At 40.6% G+C, this 17,108-nt stretch overlaps 2 protein-coding genes across 8 annotated transcripts in view; one reads left to right on the forward strand and one right to left on the reverse strand.

Moving 5' to 3' along the window:
* The first annotated feature begins 854 nt into the window (after nucleotides 1-854).
* srsf11 (serine and arginine rich splicing factor 11) lies at nucleotides 855-13,551 on the forward strand. 7 transcript variants are annotated; one of them, XM_053633934.1, is made up of 13 exons: nucleotides 1,160-1,284; nucleotides 2,549-2,642; nucleotides 2,740-2,830; nucleotides 6,729-6,838; nucleotides 6,930-7,019; nucleotides 7,127-7,176; nucleotides 8,441-8,595; nucleotides 9,833-9,914; nucleotides 10,030-10,152; nucleotides 10,308-10,379; nucleotides 10,622-10,714; nucleotides 11,665-11,824; nucleotides 11,920-13,551. In XM_053633934.1, the coding sequence occupies exons 4-13, from the start codon at nucleotides 6,764-6,766 to the stop codon at nucleotides 12,091-12,093; spliced, it is 1,074 nt and encodes a 357-aa protein (XP_053489909.1). In that variant the 5' UTR covers nucleotides 1,160-1,284; nucleotides 2,549-2,642; nucleotides 2,740-2,830; nucleotides 6,729-6,763; the 3' UTR covers nucleotides 12,094-13,551. The 7 variants fall into 7 exon arrangements, with proteins under 7 accessions (XP_053489904.1, XP_053489905.1, XP_053489906.1 ...); XM_053633929.1 differs by lacking the exon at nucleotides 2,549-2,642 and having other exon boundaries at nucleotides 855-1,284; nucleotides 2,697-2,830; XM_053633930.1 differs by lacking the exon at nucleotides 2,549-2,642 and having other exon boundaries at nucleotides 855-1,284; nucleotides 2,697-2,830; nucleotides 10,030-10,143.
* A 1,463-nt stretch (nucleotides 13,552-15,014) lies between these two features.
* Nucleotides 15,015-17,108, reverse strand: part of ankrd13c (ankyrin repeat domain 13C) — a 40,093-nt gene continuing 37,999 nt past the window's right edge. The window contains exon 13 of the mRNA XM_053633928.1: nucleotides 15,015-16,867. Within this exon, the coding sequence (XP_053489903.1) occupies nucleotides 16,737-16,867 (131 nt within the window). The 3' untranslated portion in view covers nucleotides 15,015-16,736. The remainder of the gene's footprint in view (nucleotides 16,868-17,108) is intronic.

The raw sequence follows: 17,108 nt of genomic DNA on the forward strand, positions 1-17,108 counted from the left end.
CCTACGCGTGGGAAACGCCAGTCCCATTCACAAGGCGCAAGATTTTGTTGTGATAAAATGCCAATCAGCCTACAAAGCATGTCTTTGGACTGGGGGAGGAAACTGGAGTACCTGGAGGAAACCCAGACAGGGCAGAGGCGGGATTCAAACCACCAACACCAGAAGTGCGAGGCATTAAAAATTATTTATAATTAGATTTAATGTTGTGAAACATCTGACAGACAAGTTAGTTATTGGTATCTCACTTATGTTACAGCTGTGCAGCCCATGATAAAGAGTCACTCCCTCACCAGCTGATAATAAAGATAGTAAAATTAAAAGGATGTGCTGCTTTCGTACACTCGATTTGGTGAAACGTTTTTGTAAAGAGATGATTATTTCACATTTATGGAAGGAGTCTCCAGTGTGAGCGCTTTGTAACAGGTCGGTAAGTTTTCTGCCACACGAGAGTCTCCAAGACAGGACTTCGTAGCTGTTCATCGGTGCGATAATGCAAGTGATGTGGACGGTCCACAATATTAAATGTAACTATAAATGGATAAAAAAAAATTATGTATAGTGTATCATTCTTTAATAAATTCAAATTTGTAATGGCTGGAAAATGTATGTAGTATAAGAGGAATAAAACACTTCAAGACATGGTGTTATAGGAAAATAATCAACAATGGGGTGGCGGGATGAAGCAGAGTTGCTGTTACCACCTTTAAGTTAATTATTTTTCTATAACAGCACGCTCCAAAATGTTTTAGATAACACTTTGTGTTTGTGTCTGAGGAGGGGTGGGTTTTTGTTTTGTTTTTTGACTTTCGCCCTAAGAGGACTATTATGTTGAAATGCACTGATTAAACTTTCAGTCTTCACCAAGAGGAGGTCCTGGTGAAAACAGGAACATTTGTAGAGCGTTAATCGTCTGTGTAAAAACAAAAAAGAAAAGGAAAGAAAAGAAAACAGAAAGAAAACGAAAAAGAAATTAGCATTTCTAAAAAATTGTTTATCTGAATTTAACCGACCGCAGTGTGCGCGAGACACATTTACGCGCGCATGACCTGACCGTTGAAAGCGCGAGCTGTTTGAAATTTCGGGCTCTCACGAGCTAAGGCTCATTCGCTAGTTAGCTAGCTAGCTAGCATTAGCTGCTCAGCTAACAGTAACAGTAACAATAATGAGCTCCAGCACTAAAGTGGTCCAGGTGACCAACGTGTCTCCGAGCGCGACCTCGGAGCAAATGAGGACTCTGTTCGGCTTCCTAGGAAACATCGACGAGCTCAAACTGTTCCCACCAGAGTGAGTACAAAACTGCAGCGTTCTTATGCGCTTTAGCGGCGAAATGTCAAACCGACGCCTGATGAGAATCGAGCGCACTACACGAGGTGCAGGGAGCGGTTCATTTGAACGCGCTATGTAGTGCACTCAGTAGGGAGCAGCGAGTCGTTTGGAATTCAGCCGAAGTCTGTGTTAGCACGGCTAGGTATCGTTATAGCGTGCTGCAGCACATGTAATACTGTACGTGAAGGAGATATAACTAACCGGAAGCACCAAATTAATAACAATAAAAGCGAGTTTACAAACTTATCTTTCTAATGTCGACTTTTTAAAACAGGCATACGTTAATATTAGACTGTAAAATAAAAGTGTTAAATAAACCTGAAACTTCTATAAACGAATACAGATTTAATACAATAGTTATTTATCTACCTACCTGTTTATTTATTTACTCACTTATTTACTTATTTGTTTACGTACGTACTTAGTTGTTCACATATACTTACTATATACTTATTACTTATATTTGCTTACTTATTTACTCACTTATTTACATAATTTGTCAGTTATTTACTTACTAATTCTTTTATTTACGCACTCACTCACTTAATTACTCAGTTATTTACTTACTGACTCATTTACATATTTACGCCCTTATTTACATAATTAGTCAGGTCTATAGTCAGTTATTCACTTATGTTTTACTAACTGATTTATTTGTTGTTTTTTAGCTTTTACTTATTTTCTGCCTGCTTGCTTACTTAGTCAGTTATTTACTTTGTACTTATTACTTATATATTTATTGACTCATTTATTTACTTGCTTACTTTGTTTTTTGTTTTGTTTTGTTTTTTTGCTCCCTTATTTAAATACTTTTATATTAAAAATTCCTGTAATTTCATAAAATGTGTTTAATTATGCCGGTAACACTAATATGTTTAATTTTGAATCTAAATGTAAGTTTAAAACTAGGAAGAGTGCTGTGTATATAAAATATATGGTAGAAAACATTATATTTAATAAAAAATAATTAAAAAATAAAAGCTCTACTGGTTCCAGTGCATCTTTTTAAAACGGTACATATTTTCCATTCAGCGTACGTGTGATAATTGTAATAGTTCCCGTATAGCTCTCAAACTTTACTTTAAAAACCAGCCCTTATTATTCTTCCTCATTATTATTATTATTATTATTATTATTATTAGTTATAATAATAATTTAGCTAACTTGTATTCTTTTCTTTTGTCGTTTTCCACCTGTACAAAAACACCCGGCTGCACTGCAGTTCAGGTAGGATGTATTAGACGTGGAGCGTCTGTGAGTTATTTGGGATATAAACTACGGAGAGTACGAGATTTAAGATGGCTTGATGGGAGCAGGTGTGTCTAAACGTTATACGTACGTCTTGCAAAAGCCTTTATATTTTCTTCCAGTGATTCTCCCTTGCCTGTGACTTCCCGTGTCTGTTTTGTAAAGTTCCTCGAATCTGAATCAGTTGGCGTTTCGCAGCATCTGACGAACACGGTCTTCGTGGACAGAGCCTTGATCGTCGTCCCATTCGCTGAAGGTTTGTGTCTATCCTCACAACAATCATTATAAATATAAGTATAATCAGTAAGAAAAGAAATATGAATCGACTCGACTGCAGGAAGTGAACCAAAAATGTCCTGGGTTTTGGGTTATGCGAGCTGCTAAACCAAAGGACAGAGCTGTAGAACTACAGAAATGCCGTACAATGCAATGTTCATACTATATTTATTAATTACATCCATAATCTAAACTGCACATCAGCGATATTTCAATCTGTAGCCTATTGTAACAAAGCATATCCTCTGGTGTTGGTTTTAAAAGCCAAAATCTTATCGGATTCTCGTCAGATTAACAATTCTGGTGTAAGATGGGTTTTCTCGAACCATTTGCTAGCACTTATTTATGGGATGCAGGGTCCAGGGTCCTTGTGTGCGTCAAATCAAAGTAGCATAGAGACGAATGTAAAGCCGAGATGAGATGCGCACGTTCGTCTACGTCTCCTGAGAATTATGATCCCGTAAACGGGGCTCACAGAGAACCCGTGGGTTAAGCAAACATGGATCCGAAACGTACCTGAAAGCTTCAGGTCAGTCAGCAGCAGGTAGCTTCTTAGTTTAGATCTTCCTGGAGATCTTCCTTCCTGAAGACCATAATCGTGCCCACTTGACCATCTAATCGATGCCTTAAGAAGTTCTGAATCAAATAAAATAGGCGTGTTAGATTTTGGTTAGAGATGAAATGTGCAGGAAGGGAGATCTCCAGGAACAGGGTTTGGTGACCACTGGTCTATAACAACCAAAAAGACAACGTTGCACTGTATGGCCGAAAGTTTGTGGACACCTGATCATGACGCCCGTGTGTGCTTGTTGAACGTCGCATTCCAGATTTAATCCTCCTTTGCCTGTTTTAATAACCTCCACTGTTCTGGGAAGGATTTCCACTAGATTTTGGCACGTGGCTGTTGGGACTTGTGTTCATTCAGCTACAAGAGCGTTAGTGAGGTTGAGAGCAGGTATTGATGTTGTGCGAGGAGGCTCCAGTTCATTTCAAAGGTATTCAGTGGGGTTGAGGTCAGGGTTCTGTGCAGGACACTCCAGTTCTTCCAGTCCAACCTTAACACACAACATTGTCATGCTGGAACAGGTTTGGGCCTCTTAGTTCCAGTGAAGAGAAATTATAACTCTACGGCATACACAGACATTCTATATATATTATTTACATATATAATTACATATACTGTGTGCTTCCATCTTTGTGGCAACAGTTTGGGGAAGAACCACACGTGGGTGTGATGGTCAGGTGTCCACATACTTTTGGCCATGTAGTGTAGGTTGACTCTGCAAGCTTTGCTGCTTGCTCACTGCATTTTCTAATATGCAGTAATATGACTGGAGGCTAGGGTTATTATTTAGCACATGGTTATTTTTTGCTTAGATTCATCGTTAAAAAGATGTTTAAAAATCCCAGCCTATAAGTGTGGTGGCCTGGGAAAGCTGTCGATTTCTAGATGTAAATATTTATATTTACATATCTATATCTGGAAACTACTCTCTCTTTAGTTTCTCTTTTGCATGCATCTCAGCCACGAGTCAATTTCTAGCATTTTAAACATGGCAAGGGATTAAAAATTTCATTCCAATTCCACTGAATATAACTGATGCCCGATGTTAAAAGCCTCCCTCTACATTTATAACCTAACCAAGATTTGTGAAAGCATTACTGGCCAATTTAAAATCGTTATACGTTTACACTTTGATTATCAGCCTCATAGACTTCCGTCCCTTACACCTGGGATTAACACGCGTCCTGGGTGATCGGATCACGAGTGAACAGACGCGTAGTCGTTCCCATCTGGCGTTATGAATGGGGAGACTATCACAAGGAATCCGGGGTAGAAGGCGGGGAACACCCTGGATGGGGTGCCAATACATCGCAGGGCACAATTGTACACACATTCATACACTACGGACAGTTTAGAGACGCCAATCAGCCTACAGTGCATGACTTTGGACTGGGGGAGGAAACTGGAGTACCTGGAGGAATGCCCCAACGCACCGGGTGAACATGCAAACAGAGTGGAGGTGGGATTCAAACCCCCAACCCCAGAGGTGCGAGGCAAACATGCTAACCACTAAGCTAACCGCTGGTATTGTTTCAATGGGGCAATGATGGAGTAGATTAGTTGGCCCTTCGTTGGCGTTTTGTAATTCGATCACCCAGGACGCACGATAATGCCAGATGATAACAGGACGTACGTATCATCACCTGAGGTAAAAGTGTCTCACAGACTTTATTCAGTCCCTCCAGGATTTTGCGATCGCAGAAATGAACGCAAAATCAAGGAAGCGCCGAAATTACCTCAGATTTTCCCGCAGATTTGGGCCAAGACGCGTCATGTGACGTCATCACAACGCGTATTCAGCCAAAGCCCTCTTCGGTTCACGCGCGTCGAACATGAGTACAGCTAAAAGGTCTCATTTACTGACAAACATCACCGCGAAAGAGTGTGCAAAACTATTTTTCGTGCAATTCGCCAATTCAAGTAGTTTTCCGCAAAAAAGTACAAAAAATTCGCGAATTTTGGAAAAAAAAAAAGCTAATAATTAAATTTATTAACCTGATGTCTGTTTCAGTGCATCATGTAAATATTCAAAACCCTGATTAAAGTGACAAAAGCGCTCTTAGCTAGCGAAGGTTTTGATGTCTTTAGGCAGACTGACTGCATTTACCGCTGTGACCTTTGCAGGAAGATGCCAAGGCAAGGTTATAAAGTAGCATAAATAAAAAATCTAAATATATTGTTGGTAGAAAAACTCATTTTTGGCCAGAACCAGATTTTTTCGTTATTTTTGACTCTTCCAGAATTCAGCTAATGGGTTTTCCCAGGTCGCCACACTTCTCTCTCTCTCTCTCTCTCTCTCTCTCTCTCTCTCTCTCTCTCTCTCTCTCTCTCTCTCTCTCTTTTATTTGGCTGTGTAAGTTGGAAAGATTACTGACTTTTTTGGTCTTGAATGTTCTATTTATCCTTTCCACAACAATCCCAAAAAGCCTGAGAACCGTATTAATGGTGGTTTTCTGTTTTTTTTTTCTTTGTTGTTGTGTTTTCCAGTTGTTTGTCCCTGATTCTACCAGTGCTATAAACCCGACCCAGCCGAAAATGCCATCCAACACTTTTATCCTGTGCAGCCCGTCCTGTTTCTCTCTCTGTCTCTCTGTTTGTCTCTCTGTCTCTCTCTTTCAGTAAAATGTTGATTACAGATTCACCCCCATGGATTCTCACACATCCATTATTGAGATATTTTATATAAAAAGTGGGCTTTTGCTGGCAGGTCACACTTGTCCTCTCCTCTGGTGTTCCTCATTGTTCCTCACACACACAGCTACACTTCTGATAAGTGATAAGCTTTTTTTTTTCCATGAATGCTACAAAATCAAAATGGACGCCAGCAAAAGCCTTCTGGGGGGGGGGGGATTTTTAATTTCCAGTATGTAGGGTAAGTCAGTCCATCAGTAATGAAACTGTCCTTTGATGTTGATCCCGAATCATAAACTCTGTTTTGTCTATTTTGATGTGTTTGTGTGCTTTTATAGCGAAGCAGTCGACGTGAGTCGCTTGTTCATAAAACAGCTAATGAAAATTGAAAGCAGCTCCCCTGGACAACCGGCTGTGTGCTTGCTAACATTTGGTTCATGACTTAGAAAAAGTTCAGGTGATAAAATCTTGGCAGTGTGTCTAGTGACATATTTTTTTAATTTTTTTTTTTTTTTTTTTTAAATAGTATCATGCAATTTTGTAAAAAGGTCCTCTGAAAATCGAGCCTTGATGTAAGTGCAAATGTAGACTTGGATTAAATTAGATTGTATTCTAAGGCTTCTGGGTCTGTTTTCTGGGACAGACGTAACGTAGCGATTGGTTTTCTGTCTCCGGCCTGCAGGAGTGATTCCTGATGAGTCCAAAGCTCTGTCGCTGATGGCTCCAGCCAACGCCGTCGCAGGAATGTTGCCAGGCGGCGGGCTTCTCCCCACCCCATCTCCAGTACCATCTGTAAGCATTGCTCATTCTCTGTCTCGTCTTCCGACGCACTGTTTATAATAATCTTCATCCATCCTGTCTTTATGTCTCTTGTGACTTACAGATTGGTGGTGTTCCTCTTGGCTCTCTGGGTGGGCCTGGCATGGATGCTATGGCAGCTTTAGGCATTCCTGGACCCAATATGAACCCTCAGGTCAGAAAAAGTTCTTTTCCAAGCTCTTGAATAGAACAGTTTGTAGTTATGTTATTTATTCATTGCACCAAACCTAAAGCATCTCCGTTTTGTTTTTTTTCATGTAGTCTTTGTCGGCGGAGCAGATTATGAAGTTCATGGCGTCAATGGATCCCAAGTAAGTCTGTGAAGAGCTCGGTGTCTTAGTCTTTCAATATCTAGAATGTTAAAGGAAACATTTACAAAGAAATATTGAAGAAATTTCCCCATTACCCCAAATGTAGAAAGACGTGTGTGGTGTCCGAAGTATGCTTTTTTTTATTTTTTATGTAATTAGATAAGATTTCCGGTCGTACGTTAGTAATTCTGATCGATTCGCACGGGATGAGCGATCTCTGTATAAATATCTTCATGACGTACACACAGTCATCACACTTAAATTTCCACATACTACATCCATCTCATTTTATTACAACCTGTTTGCTTCGAGCGTTATTATAAGCATTTGCTGTAGTGTACGTGATCATTAGTAGGTCACATGACCATGACATGTACCCGATATCTTAACTAAAATCGCTGGCTTTTAGTTTAAAACGTCCGCGTTTTTAAAGTCTCCATTGAAACGCACGACGTTATGTTATTCGACGTGTTGACGCAATTTCAACTGAAACAGGAAGTCGGGGCAGGACATATTGAGTAGCTCCTCCCACTTTTTAAAATCGCCAATAGCTTTAAGGCAACTTAAAGGCCACCAATAGCTTTACGCCAATTTTTTAATTTTTTTTTTTTTTTTAATAATATGGGGGGCGGGACACTTCATATTCTAGAGAGCGTTTGATTGGACAGAAAATCTGACGAGAAGCTGAAGTGCAGAAAAATTATCATTAAAATTGTAGCTCCGTGTCGCCGGTGGAGAGAGACTGCATTCGATTTTGAACGCGTATGTCTTCTAAATGCGAATTTCGGCATTGTTTTGGAGCGCACTAGCTTATAGAGAACGTTAAGGCGAACACGTTTATACTAAAAGCCACAAAACTTTTTACAATTTTGATTTCATGGGGACTTTAAACTCGTTTTGGTTTCAGCACGAGACGATAGGAAAGTCCACTTTCGGCATTGTCTTGACATTTAAAACAATGACTTGACCGATGTAGATTGGATTTAAATCCCAGAGATACTCTGATGATGAGGATAATTTATAGGGATAGGTATTAACTATTACAAATCTGAACTACGGTATTTCACCTGAAGAGTTCACCTTCCTGGAACAAGGAATAAAGCGATCTGGCCTCAAGATGGCGCTGTTTTTGGTTCTGCAATGTGCCTCGGGTCCATTTTAATCAGTAATCGACTACATCTGGGGTAGAAGGGATATTCTGTAGAAATGTACTGTTTGACCAAACTCTTGATAAATGACCACAGAGTAACGGAGTCTAGCTTAGTGTGCTGCTGTTTTATGACAGGTTAAATCCGTTGGCTGCTGGATTAAACCTAAACGCTGGATTAAAGACCGATGCGTCGAACAAGGAGATTGAGGAGGCCATGAAGAGGGTGAGAGAGGCCCAGTCTCTGATCTCCGCTGCCATCGAGCCTGGAAGTGAGTGTTAATACATCATTATAAACGTTATTATAGTCGAACTGTGAAAGAGCAGAGGAGTGAAAAATGCCTTCCCGCTGAGACGTATTAGAGCTGTTTTAGAGCATGAAATGCACGAGTTTAAAACTGAATCAGATTAGGACCGATATAAAAAACCTCCACTTTTAAATCCCACGTCCTAACGTAAGTTTATTGAAACACGCGTCCTAAACGTTGTTACCTTATACTCTATGTAGTCACTGACGGGGTTATCCACAGCGACGTCACAGACCCGACTAATCCATAATCAGATTCGCTGTCCGTTATTTTAATTATCGATTAGTTGTTGCAGCCCTAATATGTAGTGAATCGAAGTCATATGGGATTTAGATTTTGTCTCTTGGAGCATATTAAGGGCAAAAAAAAAAAATGCTCGTGTGTGAAGACAACGCATTTTAACAAATAAAATTAGAGGTCAGCCGATAGTGGATTTTACCAATAACTAAGTCGAGCGGTACCTTCCTGCCGATAACCAATTAATCAACCGATAGTTTTTAAAATTGATGCTGAATGAAAATATAACACTCAGAAGTAAACTACTGCTGAACTGTATTACAAAAATGAACAGTACTGACTGTACCATGAAGATGTACTGTACTTTTTTAATGAAGTAAATATACAAATATTAATATATATTAACTATTAATAAATATTACAGTAAATGAAAGATGTACATCCAAACGGAACCAAAAAAGTAACAATCCAAACAACATATAAAAACAAATATCCAAATCGAGTGTAAAAAAAAAAAAAAAATTCAAATAACAACAAAATTTTGTCAGCGATAGTTTTTATTTCGCCTCTAGATGCCGCGCTGTATAACGGCAGTGGACCCTTCTCTGTCTCTCCTACAATGGACACGACCAGGAAAAACTATCGGACTATCAGTTATCGGTGCAGATTAATCCCCTCTAAAAGAAACCAATTCTCTGTTGCCTAAGAAGTGTAAAATCTAAAGTATAAAAATTAAATATCAAAAGAGCTGTGTTTAAATAAATATAAATGAATCTAAAGTGGGGTTTTTTAAATAAATATAATGTTTTATGATAAAATCGATACTGCTTTCTTGTCTTTTTTTTTTTTTTTTGCTTAGAAAAGCGACACTATCATCTTCAAAAGAAACCTGCCCGACCGCCCTAGACCGCACTGCATCATTTTATTAAAAGGTGTGTTTGTTTTTTTGTTTTTTTTTTCCCAGATAAGAAGGATGATAAAAGGAAGCATTCGAGGTCAAGGTCAAGGTCACGGAAGAAGAGATCGAGGTCTCGCTCCAAATACAGGTTTGATTAAACACTTTGTCGCACTGTTCTGCGTGTAAGAGCGGCGCAGCGTGAGCGTGACACGGTGCGAACGTTGGTGTTGGTGTCGTTTTTGTAAACACGTGCTCTGTCGCAGGCGTTCCAAGAGCCGATCACGGCGACGGTCTCGCTCCAGGAGCAAGAGGAGGTCCAAGAGCCCACGCAGGAGGAGATCTCACTCTAAAGACAAGAGGAGGCGCTCTCGGTCAAGGTGCGTGGGGTAAGAGAAACGGAAGATTACACTTACACACTTACAAGCACACAGAAAGCCACTTTCTACGCCAAACGACACCAAGTTCACTTCATTTGAATGCATCGTTCACTTATCCTGAATGTTGCTTGTCGATAAGCATCGTGTTTGTTTTCTTTGCGTAGGGATCGGAAGAAGCGCTCGAAAACTCCGCCGAAGAGCTACAGCAGTGGCCGACGCTCCCGCAGCAGCAGCCAGTAGGTTCCAGGAAATCTTACAACACGTAGCACATATACATTTTTTTTGTTTGGCTTGAATATGAGAGGCTGAATTCTTTTTACACAACGGTCGATCGATAGCGTAGTTCTACATGCCCCTGCCTCAGAGAGGTTAGAGGAGAAGAAGCACTTTAGCTTGTGCAATTTCCACTGCAAGTATAAAACCTAATTCAGAAATGTATTTTATTTTATTTATTTATCGCGCTTCCTGTTTCCTTCAGCAAACGTCACAGGAGGAGCCGCAGCATCTCTCACTCACCGAAAAAGTCCAGGTCTCCAAAGAGGAGGCTCTCTAGATCTCCATCACCCAGGAGGTACAGCTCTAGTTCAGGAGAGAAAAAAAAAACCCTTAAAAGAAATAATAATACTATACCATGAACAACATATTTTCTTATATAGAGACACCAAAAATCGATCCATATATTTATGTCTTAACATACTTGAATGTAGGATTCCTTATCATGTTGGTGGACAAATAAAAGCCTGTTTTAATCCTTTCTAGTGTTCGATTTCCTCAGAGATTTGTCTTTACCTTTCCTGTTCTGGACTGGTATTTGTGTTACAGTGGAAGTGTTCATTTTAATTACATGGAGAGGAGTTATTTATAGGCTACAGTGATTAGAAATGAAAGGAACCGAACGAACGAATGCCTCCTGAGCAATAAAATACATTTAAACCTCCGATTTTAAAACTGCCAAAATGGAGCCACGGTTGGTTTCGTGAGGAATAAAACAATTGGGGGTTGTGCTGTAATAGAAAAAGAATCAACAACTTGAACAGTACGTCCCGTGATGCGTTCTTCCTCATATATAACCACAGCAATTTGCCAATGATTATTAATATTATTATTATTATTATTATTATTGAACAGCACTTAGTTTTTATCCGTTTATAGTCACATTTAATATTGTGGAAAGTCTGCAAAACAGCAGAATGGCTATAAAGTAAAAGTCTCTCTTTTTATTTGTTTGTTTTTTGTTTGTTTAACAGAGAAACCAGAAAGTGTGAAACCCTCAGTCCTACGGGTGACACTGGAGACTCCTTCCATAAACGCTTAACAAATGTCTCCTTTATCTGGTTTAAAACGAATATAAAAGTGCAGCTCCACTACCGTCAGAGCGTTCCGTTCTAGAAAACGAAATCGACTCGTTCGGACCGAGTAGATTCCAGAAAACAAACGACAGAAGTCTTTTAAAATAATAATTATAATAATAATAATGATAACGATCCTAAATAATTTTCACGAAAAATATATACGTTTCAGGCATAAGAAGGAAAAGAAGAAGGACAAGGAGCGCGAAAGAGACCGGGACCGAAAAGAAGACCAAAACCGAGAAAAGCGAGAACGTTCCACCAGCAAGAAGAGTAAAGACAAGGAGAAGGAGCGAGACCGGAAGTCAGACGGCGAGAAGAGCGACGTGAAGGTCCCGGAAACGTTCCGGTTCACTGATCTCTTGACTTAGAACCTTAAAAAAAAAAAAATCTTCGAGCTGACTTCTGACTCGTGTCTGTCCTGCAGGTGATCCGGGATTACGACGAAGAAGAGCAGGGCTACGACAGCGAACGCGAGGAAGAGCGGGAAGGGAGCCCGGACATGGCGGCGTCTCCGCACGCTACCGACGACGCCGGGAGAGGAGAGTCGGACCAGCACAGCGACGAGCAGCAGGACGAAGACATGGACATGAGTGACTGACGGCATGCACACGATTCCGACATAGCTTTTAAAAAAAAAAAATTAAAAATCTGTTCATGTAACATTTACGGTTCTAAATTAAAAGTGATCATTTGGCCAAAAATTAAGTTCTGTTCAAATTTTTCCCTCTACAGCAAATATAGTCAGTTAGACCAGACGTGTTCGGTGTCCACAGTGTACTCCTTTAGTTTTGTACTGGAATGATGCGTTTTGAGCTGTGTGTGTGTGTGTGTGTGTGTGTGTGTGTGTGTGTGTGATGATTCAGATGTTGAGTCTGGCTGATCAGCTACATTTGGAATAAAAGGAACATTGTGTTAACGTCACGATCATAAGGTTATTTGCTGCGGAGCTGATGTTATTGGTGGGCGGGGAAAAAAAACGTCGGGGTATTTTCCATCACTTCCACTAGAATGTTCTTTTTATGTGACTGCATCTCCCTCCATACTGCTGTACTCGACTGCAAAGTGTCGTTTTAATTCTTTTAATACCCTGCCATCGATCCTTTCTGTACTTTTTTTTTCTTTTTCTTCAGTCTAAAAATATATATCTTTGGAATATTTGTGTGTTGATTAGTTACTCGCGTTAAACAAAACGGATTCTGTCCGTTTCACACGCGTTAATCTTGTATAAGAATCTGACCTGCTGCGTGTGACGCTTTCGGCGCTTGCTGTGGGAAGCTGGGAATGTTCGTAGGGGTTCTGTGGAAAAATCGCTTTTTAAAAAAGAGAGAAAATAAAAAATCTGATTTAATTTAAAGTTACAACTGCTCATTTGACTGTGAATATTACTGGCCAATAGGCTTGATATTGAGTTGTGTTTTTTTTCCTCCTGCTTGAAAGTTAACAATTTATTATTTTTTTAAATTGCATTAAGCGATTTAATCGTCAGGCACACGGTGGTTAGCACGTTCGCCTCACACCTCCAGGGTCGGGGGCTCGATTCCCACCGCTGCCCTGTGTGTGTGGAGTTTGCATGTTCTCCCCGTGCTGCGGGGGTTTCCTCCGGGTACTCCGGTTTCCTCCCCCAGTCCAAAGACATGCATGGTAGACTAATTGGCATGTCCAAAGTGTCCGTAGTGTATGAATGGGTGTGTGATTGTGCCCTGCGATGGATTGGCACCCTGTCCAGGGTGTACCCCGCCTTATGCCCCATGCCTCCTGGGATAGGCTCCAGGTTTCCCCGTGACCCTGAAGGATAAGCAGTATAGATAGATGGATGGATGGATTTAATCTAACTAAATCGTTATATCGCACAAGCCTACTGGTCAAATATGTTTTGCATTTATTTTGGGTTTTTTTTTTGTTTTGTTTTTGCACAGCCATGCATTTTATTATTTTTTTTCCTTTCATATCCCCAGGTTGTAGACTTCTTTAGAGAATGGTTACTCATGGTTATTATTTTTGCAGTGTTGTGAAAGTTGAAAATAAAACTTTAAGTCTCGTGATTTAATTACTTTAATTGATTTGTGGTGATAATGCTTTGAACTGCAACAAGTCCGGCACAGTTTGAATATTTACTCAGTTTGGAGTCTGAGTTTGGACTCCAGGACTGAAACTAATGACTCTTGTGTTTAAGGTAATAGAAAGTGTTTGTGATTCTGGGTGCTCTGCGTTCTAATCCGTTATCAAACACGCTTCAGGATTCAGATGCTTCTTTAGACCTTGATCTAAACTGTTTACGTGCTGGTTCGTTTCTACTAGAGCCGTACGTCGAGACTGAGACCCTGTGGGATACAACAAAAAGGTAGTTGGTCTCATATGCGCAGTCGGATATTAATTAAGGCTCACTGACTAACGCAGGAGTGTGCGGTCATCTCCAGTAAATGCTTTATTCTGGGCAGGAATGATGTGGTATTTTTTGGAAATACAACCCCAATTCCAAAAAAGTTCATCTTACTGACCTGTTGCCAGTGAACTTAATTATTTCCAAAATATTCCTCCGGCTGTTTCTTTTCAGTAACACTTCACTTTTCCAGCCGTGTTGCTGCCGACGAATTCAAAATGACCTTATTTTTTTTCTTCAAATGGTACATTTCCCTCAGTTTAAACGTTTGATATATTTTCTATTGTGAATAACATATGGGTTTATGAGATTTGCAATTCATCGCACTCCGTTTTTATTTACATAGTGTCCCAACTTTGGAATTGGGATCGTTTAACCAAATAAACTTATTAGGGCAGGTACAAAAAGAATTGGAAGTGGGTGGGATTGGTCAGAATCTGTATGGTGAGTTGTTAGTATTTTCAGTGATGATCCATTTTCCATACTGCTTATCCCATACGAGGGTCTTGTGGGGTTCAACAAACGCAAAGCTTGGTCGTGTTCACACACGACGGCCAATATGGAAATGATCAGCCTACAACGCACGTCTTTGGACTCGGGGAGGAAGCACGAGGAGACCAAGCAAACTCCACACCCACAGGGCGGAGGCAGGATTCGAATCTTCTCCATAGAGAGCAAGCAGGAGAGGGATTTAAAAAGAAAACGCATCTATCTTCAATTATACTCTACAGTATGTTTAGCAGTAAATAGCCAAACGAATAAAAATGGCCTGTGAACATTTACAACTTTATCCTCATTAAATATGAATACAGGTGGGATTTCAGGACCGGAGTCTCGAGTCGCATCTTAACGTGATTTAGCGATTTATTTAACAGCAATAGAGAAACCCGTCAGTCTCGCCCATCGTTAACGTGCCGCACGAAGGCTGTCGCGCTACGTTCCCGAGCACCAAGTCCTCTAATCGTTTGCATATTATTAGCCAATGATTGGTTGAGCACATCTGTGACATCATAAACTGAGCTCATACATAACCCCACCCACAATTCGGTTTTATTCAGAAATGCAGATTTTTCTTCTTTAACTGAAAATGTGACCTAAACCCAAACACTTGAATGTACATTAATCATCAAACACGGCAGTTTGGTATGCAGACATTTTATTAAGTACAATTCCTCATAGGGGGGAGGGAAGGGGGGGGGGAGGGGGTAGCGGCATACAAGGTTCTTTCTGTACAACTGGTTTATCTGTGTGTTCGGGTGAAAACAGATCTGGAGTTCAAGACGCAAACTAAAAAAAAAAAAAACAAAACAAAAAAAACGAGAAGTCCTGAAAACAACAATAACAACAACAACAACAAACAAAATAAAAGAATAATAAGCAAAGCCGGCGCCGGTTCGCCACACCAACCAGTAGTGCGGTTTGGAAGCATTTACAACTGAACATCTGACCCCCTTGGAGGCTCCAAATCCAGAAATCCAGTGTTGATTAAAAAAAAACAAAAAAACAAAGGGGTACATAAATAAAATTGTATTCAAATTCAGACATGTTGCTTGCTGGTGTGAATTTGACCATTTTTCATTTTCTCTCTCCACAACAACAACAACAACAACAACAACAAAAGAATCTTAATAAAAACATCCAGTTAAGGAATTTCCCCGTCTACATCTCGTGGGCTGTTCCGCAAACTTTTTTCATTTCTAAAATTTTTTTCTTTTTTTTTTTTTTTTTTTTTTTTACATAATACAATCATAACAGCTTTATCAGTATAGATGTTGTATAATCTAAAACGTTGTATATATATCTACAGCCATCTATCAAAAAAAAAAAATGAGGATAATAACGTGAGAAATAACGTACGCGTCGTCCACTGAAAGTCGTGCTGCTGTTAAACAGGTTTATCTCAAACTGTACACTGCGTTTACAAACGAGCGCCGGATTCTTTATTCGCTTCCGCGGGAAATCAGAAGCGTGTGATTGGGAAGAAAAAGAAGAATGAAAAACTCTGTGCTGTTTCGGGGAACTCGTGTGGTTCCGTGCAGTCGAGGACGAAACGGAAGAGAATCACAAATTGGGAAATTATTATTATTATTATTATTATTATTATTTGAGGGGGCGGGGTCAGAAGAGGCAGTAACAGAAGCGGTTTGCAGAGCTCGTCGCACGCTGCTCTGGGACCGAGCGCCAAACAGAGGTATTTACAAAGAATCTTCTTATCCGTAGAAAGCACATAGCGATTATATTGACGGGTTTCGTACGACGCGAGGATCATACTCGGGTCGTTTCCTCGCACTTCTGTTGTTTTTCTTGAACGTGAAGGGTAAAGTCGTGTAACAAAATGTATATGAAAACATACGCGACAAACATAAATACGGAACTTGTAATGCCACATTTCCTGCCAGAGTAACATGGAAGCGTTGAGGTGGGAGGAGGAGGAGGAGGAGGAGGAGGTTCACTCTCGATGGACGTTCTGAAGAAGAGGAGCTACGCTGGAGCCTTGGGGCGTCGGCACTGAGAGGAGTGATGTAGTGCATTAGGGTGGTGCTCTGTCCCGCTCCCGTGAGCTCCTCGAGAAAGTCTGGTCATTTCCGTTTACGTGTCCCGTAGTCCGCTAAAGCGTCGCTACGCCGTCAGGACGGCGCGATCCCTTTACCCCGATACAACGCGTAGAGCAACCGGTCGTGTGCTTCGGCTCCGCGGGGGGGGGGGTCTCGTCTCGGAGCTCGATGACGTGACGTGACGTGACGTGATGGTTGCTTCCTGTAGAGAGAGTCAGATCCGAGAAAGGAGAGAGATGGAGATGCAGTGGAGAGGAGAATACAGTGGAGAGGCAGAAAGATTGAGAAAGACAACACACAGCTGGATCAGAGGTCGGGGAAGCGGCTGGGGTCCTCTTTGTAGTCGTTTGGGATGGTGAAAATGGACTCCTCGAATTCGTCATAGCGGAACTCCTGAAACGTCACGGTGGCCGTGATGGTGGGAAACACAGGGATGTCTGGAAAACAAACAGGAAGCAAAGAGGTTTCAGTTTGATTCACGCGATTGCGTTCTTTTCCGAGTGGAGGTCGACCGACTGATCGGGTCTGCGAATAATCGGCACCGATAGTTTTTCCCGCTCGGGAAAAGTTTGGATGTATATCTTTTATTTACTTTAGTATTTATGAACAGTTCAGATATATTGATATTTATTTCAGTTTTAAAAAGTACAGTACATTTTCATGGTACAGACAGGACTG

The sequence above is a fragment of the Ictalurus furcatus genome, chromosome 10, assembly GCF_023375685.1.
Source record: "Ictalurus furcatus strain D&B chromosome 10, Billie_1.0, whole genome shotgun sequence".
Taxonomy (NCBI): Eukaryota; Metazoa; Chordata; class Actinopteri; order Siluriformes; family Ictaluridae; genus Ictalurus; species Ictalurus furcatus.